Below are 15,398 nucleotides of genomic sequence, written 5' to 3'. Positions count from 1 at the left end.
ACCGGGCAAAGTCATTACAATTTCCTCTCGGCCAATCTCTTGCTTTTTTTGTGCTATGAGATCACTTTTTTTATCACTTTTGTTCTATTTTTCATCACAACTTTATCCCTACTCATACCCTTAACCACCCTTTAAACTTTAAGAAATGAAGCCCACTTCCCCCCAAAACAGGGGGAAAAAAAACCCGAATGATCACCGGAAAGTTTCTGACATGGAGATAAGGCTGCTAACTCGGCCCGCCTGTCTGCCGGGGCTTAAGAGGTGAAGCGAGAGGAAGCAAACTGTTCTGCTTCTCTCTTCTCTTCTGTCTCTTCTCTTCTCACCAATTTGAGAGAGGACATCCCAAAACAAACACACAAAAAAAATGCTTTGCTTTTTTATGAGAATGTGGGAACAGCTCTGTGCATTCATGAAGATGTTCTCTGAGCTACCTGTATTTGTGTTTTAGATTATTGATTTTTTTAAATTTTTTGTGTGTAGATATTTGTATGAGTAGGTAAGATCCTTTTGGACTATGGCTTACTAGCTTGTAAGCTGTGAGTGTGTGTGTGTGTGTGTGTGTGTGTGTGTGTGTGTGTGTGTGTGTGTGTGTGCGCGCACGTGACTCATGCACAGTACAGGGGTGAGGCACTGCAGGCAATGATTAGGAGGAGGCTTAAGCAGTGGGCTCTCTAGGCCTAATCACTGCATGCATTTCAAAGGCGAGAGTGCCAATTAAAACTGATAGGGCTCAATATGGGCTTAGAGCCTGCCACAGCAAGGAGCTACGCACCCAACATGAAAATCAATTGGCCCCCTGTCTCCCGGTCAGGAGTGGAGGTTTACCAGCTCGCAATCCGAGAAGAGCCTCTGATAAATACACGGGGTCTCCATGGAGCCACAGCGAGGGCAAAGGGGAGAGACTCAAAGGGACGTGGAAAGAAGACTTGAGGTTTTCTAAGTCTCATGATCATGCGTATGTGAAGGAGTTAGCGTGTGCTCCTGTGTGGCGAGGATCAGAGGGCCTGTGATCTTCCCAACTTCCGAAAGTAGGTGGAAAAGTTGGTAGTTGGATGCATATGACGTGGTTTGAAATACAGGCTGTCGGTGCGACTCAATGTCAGACGTTCAGCATTGCTTTCAATCAGTATTATTTCAACTTACCTTTTAAAGAATGATCCATAATTTAATAATAATAAAAATACATCCAAAAAAATTCCATAATTTGTAATCAATTTATTCAGTATATGTTCTCTATTGTCCCCTGATAGATTAGGTTTTTGGAAAATAAATGTCAGGATAACATGCATGTATCGATACAAGGTAGATTAAGAAGAGTGCTATTTGTCAAGCAGTGACAAAAGAAATATCATACAATGAACTTCAGGTAACACTAAATTAGTCACCATCTCCGGCTGTAATTATAAACACTTATCAATGACAGCTTGATTGATGATCATTAAGCAACAAGGGTGCTGAATTGACTGCAAAAGATTCTAAGTACAGTACAACACTGACTCAAGAGCTTTTGCTCGACCAAAATTGTCACTGCAGAAATTTGTGTCATACAGGGCAGAATTTTCATTAGTGGCTTTGGTTCTCTCATTGAAATGGAGTGAAAATACAGGGGCTTAATGTCCAAATCAGTGCTCCCTCCAACCAGCCACAGTAACTGCTCTAGGTAACACTTTGTCAAGGTAATTAAAGCTGACATCCAGTACCTTGCACCACGCATTGTGCACATGTGCATGACGTTTAATATACACTGACAAGTTGATAACATATTTCATGTCAAGCTGTTTGACATCATCAACTAATAAAGATCGATTGCACTTTGGTCCCCATCGACGACTTTGGTCACACTGTCACCCTGATGCCTTGTGGTGTCTGTGTGTGGTGAATATGTGCATGAGAGTGTGTGAGAAAGAGATTGAAAGAGAGGGAGTAGGAGAGTTTTTGCCACACTCAGCATTTTCCCTTCCAAAGATCAGACTCTGGCTGAACCCAGTCTTCTCCCATGATGCTTTGCAGTCGGAAGTCTTGGAAATATTCCAGGAGGTGGCTAAAAGAAAGGGAGAGAAAGAAGAGGAGAGAAAGTATAATGTGTGCTTCAGCACAAGTACACACACACACACACACACACACACACATACACACACACTCAGCAACTTTCTGTGTATTCGCATTTCATTTGCTTTGTCTAATAAAATACTGGTGTTGCTGTCTTGGTGTCCGCTGAACATCTTGGCAATGAATGGTTACTTGGAGACAGCCTTGTCAATATTTTGTCATCATTGTTGCTATTGCAAAGCTAGTTTTAATACCTTTGTCTGGTTGCTTCAAAAAAGCTGGAGCTAGAGTTTTGCTATGATTAATGTGCTTCTTGGGGAGTGATGCAATTTAGGTTTTCGACAAAGACAAAATAAGAACATGACCTCAAACAACTGCAGCGTTTGAATCCATTTTAACTTGTACTCGGCATACTTACAAGTTGGGTTTCTGTCCCTCTACTAGGTCCTCTCTGGGGACAGGATAGAGGGCCTCGTAGGTGCGGCGTTCCCCTGAGCCATGGATTGCGTAGGAATTCATTTTGTTGACATTGGGAGGGAAGTACTTCCAGGGCAGGAGAGCCTCACCTATCCATTTTTCTCCTTTGATTGTGGCATTGAAAGACAGCGCCAGTTGTTGCTGGAAATGAAGACACATTTAAGAAATACACAATCATTTCAGTATTAATATAATGATTGATAAAGTAAACAAATTAAAAGCAAATTTTTAAAGAGTAACCAAAAATAATGGGTCTGTTTGGTGTAGGTGTGCCAAAGAACTAGTATTGGCAATTGTTAGTCCTGTCTCTGTTCTGTCTGTCAGTCTATCAGTGCTTATAAGTGTGCTGACACACCTACATCCAACAGAGCCATTATAGTTATTAGCTGCAGCTATGCTCATCCTGCTATGCTAACATCACAGAACCAAGACCACCTTGGCATGTTTTTAACCTTTATATGGTTTTTAACCAGACAGAAGGCAATTGTAAGATGGAAGTCAAGAAAAGGACACAATCTGGGTGGAATTCATGGAGAAACATAGCTGGAGTACTTTGTGACAAAATAATGCAGTTGAGGGTAAAAGGCTGAGGCTGTATGGTATGGAAGCAGTGAGACCAACAGAGAGGCTAGAATCTACATTACAGGTAGCAGAGATGAACATGCTGCATTTGTCCTTGGGAGTGACTAGAAAAGACCGGAGGAGAAATGAAGACGTGAGAGCTATGCTCAAGATCAGAGGAATGGATGAGAAGTTGAGAGAGACAAGACTGAGATGGTTTGGACATGTACTGAGAGGAAGCATACACTATATAGGAAATAAGGTATTGGACCTGGAAATACCTGGCAAAAGAAAAAGAGGAAGACCAAGGAAAAGATGGAGAGACCAGATAGAGGAGGACATGAGGAGAGTTGGACTGCAGGAGAGGGATGCGTCAGACAGAAAGCTATGGAGGCCAAAAATCTGCTGTAGTGACCCCTGAGAAACAGGGAACAAGCAGCAGCAGCAGCAACAACAACAAGAGCAAGGAGAGGAAGATTTTTATAACCTGTAGATATCAGCAAACTCACTATAATGGCCTAGGCTTTAGTTACTCTTTAAACATTTTTTTTCTTCCATTATCATTTGTTGTCACAATTTAATGCAGATTATTATTTATAAAAACATGGTCACATTAATTGGAGTCTGCATTGACTTTGTGGGGTTTTAGTATTCAATTTGCTATACCAGCTGGTTATCTGCATTATCTATTTTCCCACCTGGAATGCGTGGCCCCTCCCTGAGAGCAGTAAGACCAAGTGCTGTCCATGTCTGAAATGAAATGAAAACGCTTAGTTCTTGTCTGGGGAACTCTGCTTTAAGCAAATAATGAACCAATTGCCTTTTCTATTTCTAAAATGCTATCCCACAGACAAAGAAGTGTAAGTAAGCACTGTGTGAATGTGAGTACTTACGGACAGACCTCCACCTCCAGGTATCTTTCAGTAGTACTATCCAAAAAAAAAGACTCCACCACTGAGGGAGAAGAAACAGGCTCAAATGAATGAATGAATGAAAAAATAAATAAATAAAATAACGGATTACATCTTTCAGCATACAATAAAACATTTGTAAGTACAGACCATAACAAGCCACATCTCAATTACCTGTAACCACTCTAAATACAGTGCACATAACTGCTCAGCAATTTAAATCACTCAGTTTTATAGAGTAATATATTAATAAAAGAGACAAACTGTAAAAATATTAATGTCAAATTTAAAGACAACTCTACACACTGGAAGAGGATAGTGCTCATTATCTGAGGAGATTATGGCGAGGTTGGTTTCAAATCGAATAATAACATAAATGACGGCGAGAAGGTGGGGCTCATTAAACAGAAATTGAATGTGAGGTCAATTGGGCTGGGCTGGTATTACTTATCTTCGTTAAAATGTGTAATTGCTGTGTCACTAAAGTAATGATAATGCAATTAGCATTATAGCCTCATAGACAGAGCCAACCCCAATTCCTCCAAACCTGATTTCTTCGTATCTCTGATCTAAACCAGGTGGTGCCAGGCACAACAACCCGGACCACTTGACCACTTTTTTTTTTTAAATAAACAAATTGCACCAAAGACAATGCCTCTCAGGGCGGGGTATGCACTGCTCTATATTTCTATCATCGAGACTAGCCATGTTTGGGACCAGCACAACCACTGTGGATGCTAGTCCTATGGAAACGGAAACAATTTAATGGAAAACCCATTTTGTGCACATTGTGGCACTTTTGACTTGGGTTGGGCAAGGTTTCCCGATGTAAATTTGACAAACATAAAAGCTTGCTTAAGTCCTTGAACCCTTTTCTCTTACCCAAATGAAACATACTGTTTGAGAATGTTTGTAATAAAGTATCCGATCTCACATTTGTGTAGGAAGTCTAATTTCAAAAGCCTCTTTAAATGGATACTCCTGTTCTTCAATGCCTCTTCACTGTGCACTAGAAAAACAACCGTTGCTAATTCTATTTTCATTCACCTGATACTATTTGCTAGTTATCATCAAGGACATCATACTGGATGATATGAAGGTATCTATGTTAAAAAAAATAAAAAATGGAACAATGGGAATAATAAAAACCAAATGTCCAGGGAGGAATTTGTTTGGTATTACTCCTACACCTTTTAGAAATTGAGGTGTTGAAGGAGAACGGGATTGCCCACATTGACAAATCCATTTGAAAGTAGATTTGGGCAAGCCACACAAAAGGTCACACTGAGATATTATAATTTATTACAGATATTTTCAAACAATAAGTTTCACTCGGGTAGCAGAAAAGGGTTCATGTATCTCAGAAAGCTTATCAGATTGGCAAATTTCTGTCAGCAAACCTTGGCCAACCTCAGTTAAAAGTGTGCTAAAGAAAATTGTTAATGCATTCCCCAGGGGAATTATTATTGGAATTACAAATTCATATTGCCATTATTGAACTTGTATTTTAATACATTGGTGTTTCAGATTCTATAAACACAACAGCTGATTCTGTTTTTCCATACTGTATAAGTTTGTATGAGCATCGACTACATCAAAACTTTTGTGTAAATATGTGGGATATTCAGTATATAAATTTGCATCGGCTTTAAACTCACACATACTTAAAGTTTAATAGATGTTTTGGTATGTATTCAGTGTTCATTTGACTGCTTTCTAAAATGCTATTTACCTTCATAGTCCCAGAGTCCAGGGAAAGGCTGGCCAGGGGGCCCTGCAGGGGCTGCAGGGTCGTTGAAAAAAGGAGCCAACACTTCCATCTTCAGCCCTCCATCCCCAGGAGAAAACTTGATTTTAACAGGGTCATGAGTCACATGGAGGCTATTCCAGGTTTGCCAGATCACAAATTCCATTTTAGAATAAGGACTGAAAAGAAACACAATTGCATAATCAAACTGTGTATAATATGAACAGGTAGTCAGTATACCACACAAACACAAGTAAATGTAGAAAAAAACTAAATTCTTAGTCATAAATTACAGGGACGTAACTTGAACATACCGCGATTCACAGAATATTAGAATGCAAATGAACACCATGAACTGAATTTCACAGGCGGCCCTCATACTTGCAGTGGTCCCAAAAAAGTTACTTGATGAAACAATCTCTAATGTGCGCCAGTCTATGCGAATGCTTCAGTAGGAGCCTTGCTATTTAAACAGTCTCTTATCAAATCTGTTAATGTTATGACGCAATTCGGTTACTCAAAGACATGTCAACATTTCCTGTCAGAGGACAAAACATTGAACTGCGAGAAACTTACTTTGACGAAATGAAAGCCTTAGCTTAAGATGTCACTCTGAGCTGGGATCATTGTGAAATCAGTAAAATCAACAATCAATCAAAGACACAGATAAACACTTTAGAAAATCAATTTCAAAACAGATAGATGAGGCTACGCCACCGCTGGACTGGCCGGAAGCATTTGTGCTTGTCTCGTTGGTGGGGAATAAATTCAGGGGTGCACAGCATTGGTTGTTATTGGTTCATTTTAAAACGGACGGCGGAGAGTCGACGTTGTAGTTTAAGGTATTGCCGTTCGATTGATATTTTGTCCTTTACACGTAGATAAAAACAAAGTACGTGGCGTCAAGAACCGGTGTGCTATTTGTTTTGTTCGTCGTTTTCATCTGTCAGAATCCTCAAATGTTGTAAGTTAGCCGGCTACTCGGTTCTGTTTAACGTCAGTAGAGATTGCTCAGGGTCGTCCTCCTGCTACACCTGGCAACAGCGGTCTACTTTTATGGAAGAGTATAATGACAAAATTCATATGAACTACCATGCTCACGACACTGTATTGTGGAGAACTCGAAGCTTGACTGTATTAGTGTTTGGAATATTTTAAAAAGTCTTACCAAACGACCTTTTAAACAACTGCTGAAAACCGATAAATTGTCTGCCCCCGTTAGTAATTTTTACCCAGCCACTCTGCTTTTCTAATTTGCTAACGTTAAGTCATTGTGCTTCCACTATATACAGATAGCCGCAGCACCATGCAAGCAGAGGTTGAATTTTTGCGCGATCAAGGTGAGAAAGACAAGGACACAACTTATTTTAAAAACAATAATTAGTATATATGTCTATACAGAGATGCAACGAAATTGTACTTGTATGCTTCAGTCCATAGGTTAAATTCTGCTCTCAGCCAGTATCAAGATGGACACTTTTCCCAGCCCACATCAACATCTCAGGTATACCATCATCACCATAGCTAAAACTCGTAGAGGGGTTTTAAATATCTCAGATACCAGTCAAGTTCAGAATATTCCATTCTCAAAGCTTTACAGTATGTCTGCTAACAAGACTTGTCAACCAAAGCTCTCTTGTAATGCAGTCATCTCATGACATGTCCATAAACTTGATCGTTATTGACATAGTAATGTTTTTATCATTATTATCACATTATCATGAGGATAGTCTGGCATGTTGAAAGAGACCATGTAACTTAATTGTTCACCCTGCCCTCTCATCTCTTTTTTTAGGTTGAGGAGACAGGACATGCTCAATCTCCTGCTCCCTGGATCTCAGATAGAGGGTTAAGTATATATAGCTGCATTCATGTTTTGCAAAGGTCTGTGTGTAACCCACATATTTATAAACAGTTTTTGCAGACGCTCAATCATTGACAGTCTGGATGGCTTTCTTTCATACTAAATTTTTAACATCTTTGTTAACTGGAGAACTCAGAGAGAATGAGAAAACAAAGTTCTGTTGTGATCGCACCAGACTACTTTCAGAATACATAGAATTTTGTACAGTAAATTGAGAGTATATACAGTAGTATTTCACAAATGCTGCATTGAGATTGCATCTGAGATTAACATTTTCATAACAGCTCCGCATTCTGTCTCTGTGTCACAGCATCATGGCTCCTTTGATTGCTGAATATGATAGACATATGGGTGAAATGACTGAGCAGCTGCAAAGATACCAGGTAAAAACATAACATGAGCCAACTGAAAGCACAAAATACTCTACTTTCACAGTGCTCATCAAAATAAGACACCAAGAACACTAAAGGGGGAAATGTCTTAATTGTTTATCTGAAATATTAGTACTGTACCAGATGGTATCTCAAGTCTCCAAAACTGATTTTTTTTAGATGAGAAAAAGAGAACAAATCTCTCTGACCAAGGCACTCCGTGTAATTAAAAATGTCTTTATTGAAACTTAGACATATCCAAAAAGGACCTAAAAATGCCCACGCGTAGCGGCTCGGGCCTTCTTCAGGGCATAGTGAGACAAAACAGGAGTGAATGGTTTTTGTGCAGGCACAGAGCACAGGTGTTAGTTGCTTGATTGGCTCTAAAGCAACCAATTACTAAGACCCGCCCCTCACACAGATCCTAGAGAGCAATCACATGCCAAACACAGTTCTTTGTCAATACCCTGGACTCTTAAGGATGAAGGGTCCCCCATGCATAAAGACCTTTGGGGAACTTATAAGTGCGGGTCATGTAAACACGGTGTGGGTGTCATTCAGTGCAAGACATACCTTGACCTGAAAACCCAAAAAGAATACAAAACCAATGGCTTTATTAATTGTAGTTCTGAGTTTGTTGTATGTCGCCTACAGTGCCCATGTGGGTGCTTTTACGTAGGTAGGACAAAGAGAAAATTAAAAGAACGTTTTTCTGAACACAAATATGCAATAAGGATCAACAATGAAGATTATCAAATGGCCAAACACTATAGAGAAATGCACCATAGCGACCCTTCATCCTTAAGAGTCCAGGGTATTGAGATGATAAAGAAATCTGTACGTGGGGGGGATAGATTGAAAAAGTTGCTGCAGCAGGAAACTTTTTGGATCTGGAATTTTAAGGCAATGGAATATCCAGGTTTGAACGAGGAGATAGACTATAGGCCTTTTTTGTCAAAATGTCTAATTTATAGTCTACTGTCTTTCCGAGTCACTGTGAACATGTACCTTTATTGTGATGTAGTTGTGGGTGTGTGTACACTTAATCTGTGTTTTTGTTTTCTTTTAACAAAGAACTGTGTTTGGCATGTGATTGCTCTCTAGGATCTGTGTGAGGGGCGGGTCTTAGTAATTGGTTGCTTTAGAGCCAATCAAGCAACTAACACCTGTGCTCTGTGCCTGCACAAAAACCATTCACTCCTGTTTTGTCTCACTATGCCCTGAAGAAGGCCCGAGCCGCTACGCGTGGGCATTTTTAGGTCCTTTTTGGATATGTCTAAGTTTCAATAAAGACATTTTTAATTACACGGAGTGCCTTGGTCAGAGAGATTTGTTCTCTTTTTCTCATCTGAAACTACTAACCTTGGACCAAAGAGCACCCAACAAATATATTACTTAACTACAGAGAGGACTGAGCATGCCACTGACTCCAAACAGATACTGATTTTTTTTTTCTTTTTAATTTTAAGGCCTTGAAGAGTGTTTGTTGTAGTAGGAAAAAAAGCTAGTCTAAAGTTTCTTTTAGAGCTTTTGAAAATATTGTTGACCAAATGATAAGGACATCTGTTGATACATGTGTAATGGAAAAATGTTTTTGGTGGCATTTAGCAAAAAGTTGCTTTTTTTCAAAACTAGTTTCTAAATTGGTCTGACTTTTATGGCTTTGCCATTCTAAAAAGTCTTCACTCATCAGCTTGCAAACACTAATTAATTGAAAGTTTATCTGTGTTACTCTACAGGTGCAGATGACAGATGTTAAAGTGAAGTTGGAGAGGGTGGTAAAGGAAAATGAAAGGTAGGAAGACTTAGGTGACAGATGTGCAAGTACATGTTGTGCAGAACAGAAGGAAAACTGCTTTTCTTTCATGTTCATTATGTGAGGGGATTTTTTTTCCGAACACCTTATAATCATTTGTTTTTCTAACTTGCATTAATCAAGCAAAGTAATTTCTGTGGGTGTTATGTTGTAACAAGTAGGGCTGGGTGATATGTAAAATAAATTAAGATATATTTACACCGAATTTATTTGGATATATAAAAGTAGACAACATCGTGAATATCGTGGCAATCTTAATGCACTTGGGTTTCATGAAGACTAGGCCAGTTGCAGTACTCTAAGCCCCTCCTCATCGCAAAGTATGATAGAGTTGGTCACATACTTGTCAAGCTTGTCAAGAAAATGCAAATAACATTGCAGTGTAGCCAGGAAGCATAATTGACATTCACAGATTGTCAGTGATGTTACCAGTGTCACAATTTCAGTGGTGTTGCACAGACACATAGAAGACTGCTCAGTATTATATGGCTGCTCATGGAGTGTTATTCCTACAACATACATATAGAGATAATGTTGAAAATTGTGATTGTTTCCCTTGAAGACCACCAAGTCCAGATATAACTTACCAAGTCATGAATTCTTTGCTGAATTAGTGCTCCCCAAACTGTTCATTCAACTTCGAAGAGCTTTCAGAAAATGTGTGTATATTTGGTTGTACATTTTTTTTTTTATGTCATTTTGCCAGTATCCATCAATTATCCCAACCGCTTATCCTTACTCAGGGTCGCAGGGATGCTGGAGCCCAGTATGCATTACAAAAATGTCTTGACTTCAAAGTTTGCTGTTCCCACCGCATATGGGTGGTATGCGTGTCTTTCTCAATCTTGGATCCTCTACCTTGCCTGTGAGTTTGAATGTTGTGTGCAATATCCTAGCTGTTCCTAGAACTGCACTCTTCTATCTTGGCTGTTACTCCTGGAATCTGTTTGAACTACTCTCCCAACCTGGGGGTCACCATCCTGAGTGCTCCCATCACCACTGGGACCATATTTGCCTTGACTTTTCACATCTTCTCAGAGGAATTTTGCTAAGATACTGCACAGAACATTCAAACTCCCAGGCCTCTGGTTTTTCTCCAGCTTCTCATATTCCTCCTTCTTGATGTTGCTGTCTTTTGGGATTGCTACATCTGCCACCATTTCAGCTTTCGTTTCCTTGTGCATTATCACAATGTCCGGTTGTCTGGCCAATATTTAGTTATTTCTCTGGATCTGCAAGTGCTACAGGACTAATCCAGTTATTCTCAACCATCCTTTGCAGTGTCTCCTATTGGGACTTGGGAATGTTTGGCCTGTACTCCCTGTAGCTTGGTTGTGCCAATCAGTCTATGTTGTTTCTGTTTGCATCTCATAAACTGCTGTTGTGTGCTGGACTGTCATGGAGTCATCTTTACACAGTCTGCATCTTGGGTCTTGTCTGATATGATAGACTCCTGCTTCTATTAATCTGGTGCAGAGTGTCTGCTTTTGATGAAATTAGAACGGTGTCTCAATACTTCATTTCTTTTTGACACTTTAGAGAGTTACTTCAATCGGAATAGGAAAAACATCAATTTGAATATGTTTAAATATTACTTTCACACACAGTAAAATAAGACAATTGAGGGATGAATACTTTCTTAGGCCATTGTATATAATGTAATAATAATAATAATCTACTATATTCGTCTGTTGCCGTTAGGAGTCACCACCGCGGATCATCCATTTCCATTTCTTCCTATCCTCTGTATCTTCCTCTGTCACACCAGCCACCTGCATGTCCTCTCTCACCACATCCATAAACCTCCTCTTTGGCCTTCCTCTTTTCCTCTTCCCTGGCAGCTCCATATTCAGCATCTTTATCCCAATATACCCAGCATCTCTCCTCCACACATGTCCAAGCCATCTCATTCTTGCCTCTCTTGCTTTGTCTCCAAACCCTCCAACCTGAGCTGTCCCTCTAATATAATCGTTCCTAATCCTGTCCTCCTTCGTCACTCCCAATGAAAATCTTAGCATCTTCAACTCTGCCACCTCCAGCTCCGCTTCCTGTGTTTTCATCAGTGCCACTGTCTCCAAACCATATAACACAGCTGGTCTCACAACCATTTTGTAAACCTTCTCTTCAATTCTTGCTGGTACTCTTCTGTTGCAAATCACTCCTGACACTCTTCTCCACCCACTCCACCCTGCCTGCCCTCTCTTCATAATAATAATAATAATAAAGCCCAGAGGCTCTAAAATACTGGGTTGGCATCCGGTGGGGGTTAGCCTGCCTCATGGGCAGGAGAGGTGTTATGGCTCGCCCACCCCACGCCGGCAGCCAATCGGCTCGTCATGGCCGGGCTTAGTCATCAGGGCTGGGCTTAAGTTTGGTGGCCTCCCACGTGCCTGTTGTCAGTTCGTGTTGTAACGCACCCGCAGTAGCGGCGACTCTCCTCTCACGGTCCTTTTCTCTACGAACTCATCCCAGCCCTTGGTTCATGTTTTTCCCTTGCGAGGTTTCCCCGTGGAAGTATCCTGCCTTGTTCCCGTTTGGATTACCCGCGAGTTTTTTTTCCCCCTTGGACTTTCCGTTTTTTCCTTGTCGCTCATTGCCTTCCTATGTTTGAATAAAGTACGCCAGTTTTCGGCTAACCCCATCTCTGTCTGGTGTCGTGCGTTTGGGGTCTTCCGCAAACCCTAACAGTACGAACTGACCATGACGACCCCAGCCGACACGGAGAGCGTACCGGCCAGCCCGCTTCGAGCGGCCCTCATCGAACAGATCCGCCTGACTAACTCCCATACCCAGCAGGTAGAGGCGGCCTCCGCCACGGTGAAAGATCTTCAGACTTGGGTCCCGCCCCTCCAGGCCTGTGTGGGTAACCCAATGAGGCAGCAGGCGGCGTTGGCGAGCCAACAAGCAGAGATCCTGCGGCAATTGCAAACCATCACGGCGGCTCTCACCATCCAGCCGCTGGGCCAGTCTGCCCCTGGAGTCGTGGGTAACCCGCCCCCTGGGCCCGCGGCCCCGGTTAACCCTGTGGGGCTCAACCCAGTTCCCAGGGAGCCCTGCCTCTCCAGCCCACGACCGTTTGATGGCGACTTTGAGACCTGTGCCCCATTCATCATGCAGTGTGAGCTGGTCTTCCTGCACCAACCCAGCATGTTCACGTCTGATGCTGCCCGGGTCGCTTACGTGACCAACCTGCTCACAGGCCGAGGAGCTCAGCCGGCCACTGCTTCCTGGTCCATGAAGGCCAGTTTCTGCCTCACCTACGAGGCCTTTGAGGCGGAACTACGGAAGGTTTTCCACCATCCAGTCGGTGGCCAGGACCCTGGTGCTCGGCTGAGCAGTATCCAGCAGGGCAGTGGCAGTGTCACAGACTACTCGGTGGAATTCAGGCTGGCCGCAGCTGAGAGCGGCTGGAATGACCGGTCACTTCAGGTCACCTTCCGGAGAGGTCTCAGCGAGGCTGTCAAGGACCAGCTAGCCACCCGGGAGGAGCCCACCTCCCTCGAGGACCTGATCAAGCTCGCCATCCGCATCGACGGACGCCTCCGGGAGAGGAGGCGCGAGCGAGCCCTGCGTGGATCCCCGTCCATTCCCCAGTCGTCCAGCACTCCTAACAGGATCCCTACTCCTGTTCGCCCCACTTTCCCTGTGGCCGTTTCTCCCCCTGCACCCCAGACCACAACGGGGGAGGAACCTATGCAGCTGGGGCGCACGCGCCTTAGTCCGGCCGAACGGGAGGCCTGGTTCAAGGCGGGTCAATGCCTCTACTGTGGCCAGAAGGGACATCTGATCAGCGGCTGCCCCACTCGGCCAAAAGACTAGGCTCACTGGGGCCCCGGGAGATCCTAGTGAGCCGACTTTCCTATTCCCGCCGTCCTGCCCCACAGAACCATCTAGTTAGCGTTACCCTGGCCTGGGCTGACCAGCGGCTCACGGTGGGTGCACTCCTCGACTCGGGGGCTGATGAGTGTTTCCTGGACTCGGAGTTTGCGGCCCAGGCTAACATCCCGCTCGAGACGCTGGAGAAGCCCATGGAGGCCTTCGCGCTGGACGAGCGCTGCCTGGCCAGCGTCACCCAACGCACCCACCCTGTCTCTCTCACCATAGCAGGTAACCATGTGGAGAGACTTCGGTTCTACATCATCCAGTCCCCGTTAGTCCCTGTGATCCTAGGGCGCCCCTGGTTTGTGCAGCATGAGCCACACATCGCCTGGGCCTCCGGTACCATCATGGATTGGAGCTCCTCCTGTCATGCCCAATGTCTCCAGGCTGCTCCCGCCCCATCCCCCCGACGTGCTCCTAGTACCCCGCCTCCCGACCTCTCCTCTGTTCCCCCTGAGTACCATGAGTTAGGTGAGGTTTTCAGCAAGACCTGGGCCCAATCTCTTCCTCCTCATCGACCTTATGACTGTGCTATCGACCTCCACTCTGGGGAACCCCTTCCCAGCAGTCGTCTGTACAGTCTGACCATCCCCGAGAAGGCTGCGATGGACGAGTACATCTCCGAGTCCTTGGCAGCGGGGCTCATTCAGCCCTCGTCCTCCCAGGTGGCAGCTGGATTCTTTTTCGTGAAGAAGAAGGACGGGGGCCTCCGACCCAGCATTGACTATCGCCAACTCAATGAGATAACCGTCAAGAACAAGTACCCCCTTCCTCTCATGAGTTCCACCCTTGAGCCCCTCACCCAGGCTACAGTCTTCACTAAGCTGGACCTCCGGTGTGCCTATCATCTGGTCCGGATCCGGAAGGGGGACGAGTGGAAGACAGCCTTTAAGATGCCCCGGGGTCATTATGAGTACCTGGTCATGCCGTTCGGCCTCACCAACGCCCCGGCGGTATTCCAGGCTCTCATGAATGACATTCTCCGCGACATGCTCGACGAGTTTGTGGTGGTGTACCTCGATGACATCCTCATCTTCTCCAGGACCCTCGAGGAACATGTCCAGCATGTCCGCCGGGTACTCGAACGTCTCCTCCGGAACCGGCTCTTCGTCAAGGCAGAGAAGTGCCAGTTCCATTCCCCTTCCGTTGACTACCTGGGCTTCGTCGTTGAGAGGGGACAGACCCGGGCCGACCCCCGCAAGATCCAGGCTGTGGTGGACTGGCCCGATCCCACATCACGGAAGGAATTACAGAGCTTCCTCGGGTTTGCGAACTTCTATCGGAGGTTCATCCGGAACTACAGCTGCGTGGCAGAACCTCTCACCAGGCTGACCTCCCCCTCCCAGCCGTTCATCTGGTCCCCGGCTGCCTGCTCTGCGTTCCAGTCCCTCAAGGAGAGGTTCACCAGCGCCCCGGTTCTGCTCCACCCCGACCCCAAGAGGCAGTTCATCGTAGAGGTGGACACTTTGGACACCGGGTTGGGGGCTGTCCTCTCCTAGCGGTCAGCGTCTGACCAGAAGGTCCACCCATGCGCCTTCTTCTCTCGCCGGTTCCTCCCCGCCGAGGAGAACTAAGATGTCGGGAACCGGGAGCTGCTGGCAGCGGTGGCTGTTCTGGAGGAGTGGCGCCATTGGCTGGAGGGGGCGGAACAGCCGTTCACCATCTGGACGGATCATAAGAACTTGACGTTCATCCGGGCAACCAAGCGCCTCAATGGTTGGCA

General features: G+C 44.4%; 2 protein-coding genes across 4 annotated transcripts in view; one reads left to right on the top strand and one right to left on the bottom strand.

The window, feature by feature from the left end:
- Positions 1-1,206: 1,206 nt before the first annotated feature.
- On the bottom strand, positions 1,207-6,482 carry c5h4orf33 (chromosome 5 C4orf33 homolog). 2 transcript variants are annotated; one of them, XM_056280662.1, is made up of 6 exons: positions 6,322-6,482; positions 5,731-5,924; positions 3,981-4,041; positions 3,786-3,837; positions 2,468-2,667; positions 1,207-2,041 (listed from the first exon to the last, which is right to left on the bottom strand). In XM_056280662.1, exons 2-6 carry the CDS (start codon positions 5,909-5,911, stop codon positions 1,945-1,947), a joined length of 591 nt encoding a protein of 196 aa, XP_056136637.1. In that variant the 5' UTR covers positions 5,912-5,924; positions 6,322-6,482; the 3' UTR covers positions 1,207-1,944. The 2 variants fall into 2 exon arrangements, with proteins under 2 accessions (XP_056136637.1, XP_056136636.1); XM_056280661.1 differs by lacking the exon at positions 6,322-6,482 and adding an exon at positions 6,060-6,229.
- A 66-nt stretch (positions 6,483-6,548) lies between these two features.
- sclt1 (sodium channel and clathrin linker 1) overlaps positions 6,549-15,398 on the top strand; it is a 63,738-nt gene continuing 54,888 nt past the window's right edge. For both annotated transcript variants that reach the window (XR_008810266.1, XM_056280631.1), the window contains exons 1-6: positions 6,549-6,587; positions 7,038-7,085; positions 7,179-7,249; positions 7,541-7,593; positions 7,920-7,992; positions 9,720-9,775. Coding sequence is in view for 1 of the 2 variants with exons in the window: in XM_056280631.1 (XP_056136606.1) it covers positions 7,052-7,085; positions 7,179-7,249; positions 7,541-7,593; positions 7,920-7,992; positions 9,720-9,775 (287 nt within the window). In the remaining variant the exon portion in view is untranslated. The remainder of the gene's footprint in view (positions 6,588-7,037; positions 7,086-7,178; positions 7,250-7,540; positions 7,594-7,919; positions 7,993-9,719; positions 9,776-15,398) is intronic.

This window comes from Lampris incognitus, chromosome 5, assembly GCF_029633865.1.
Source record: "Lampris incognitus isolate fLamInc1 chromosome 5, fLamInc1.hap2, whole genome shotgun sequence".
Classification (NCBI taxonomy): Eukaryota; Metazoa; Chordata; class Actinopteri; order Lampriformes; family Lampridae; genus Lampris; species Lampris incognitus.
Note: the sequence above shows the minus strand (reverse complement) of the source record. Positions and strands in the feature narration are given on the sequence as shown.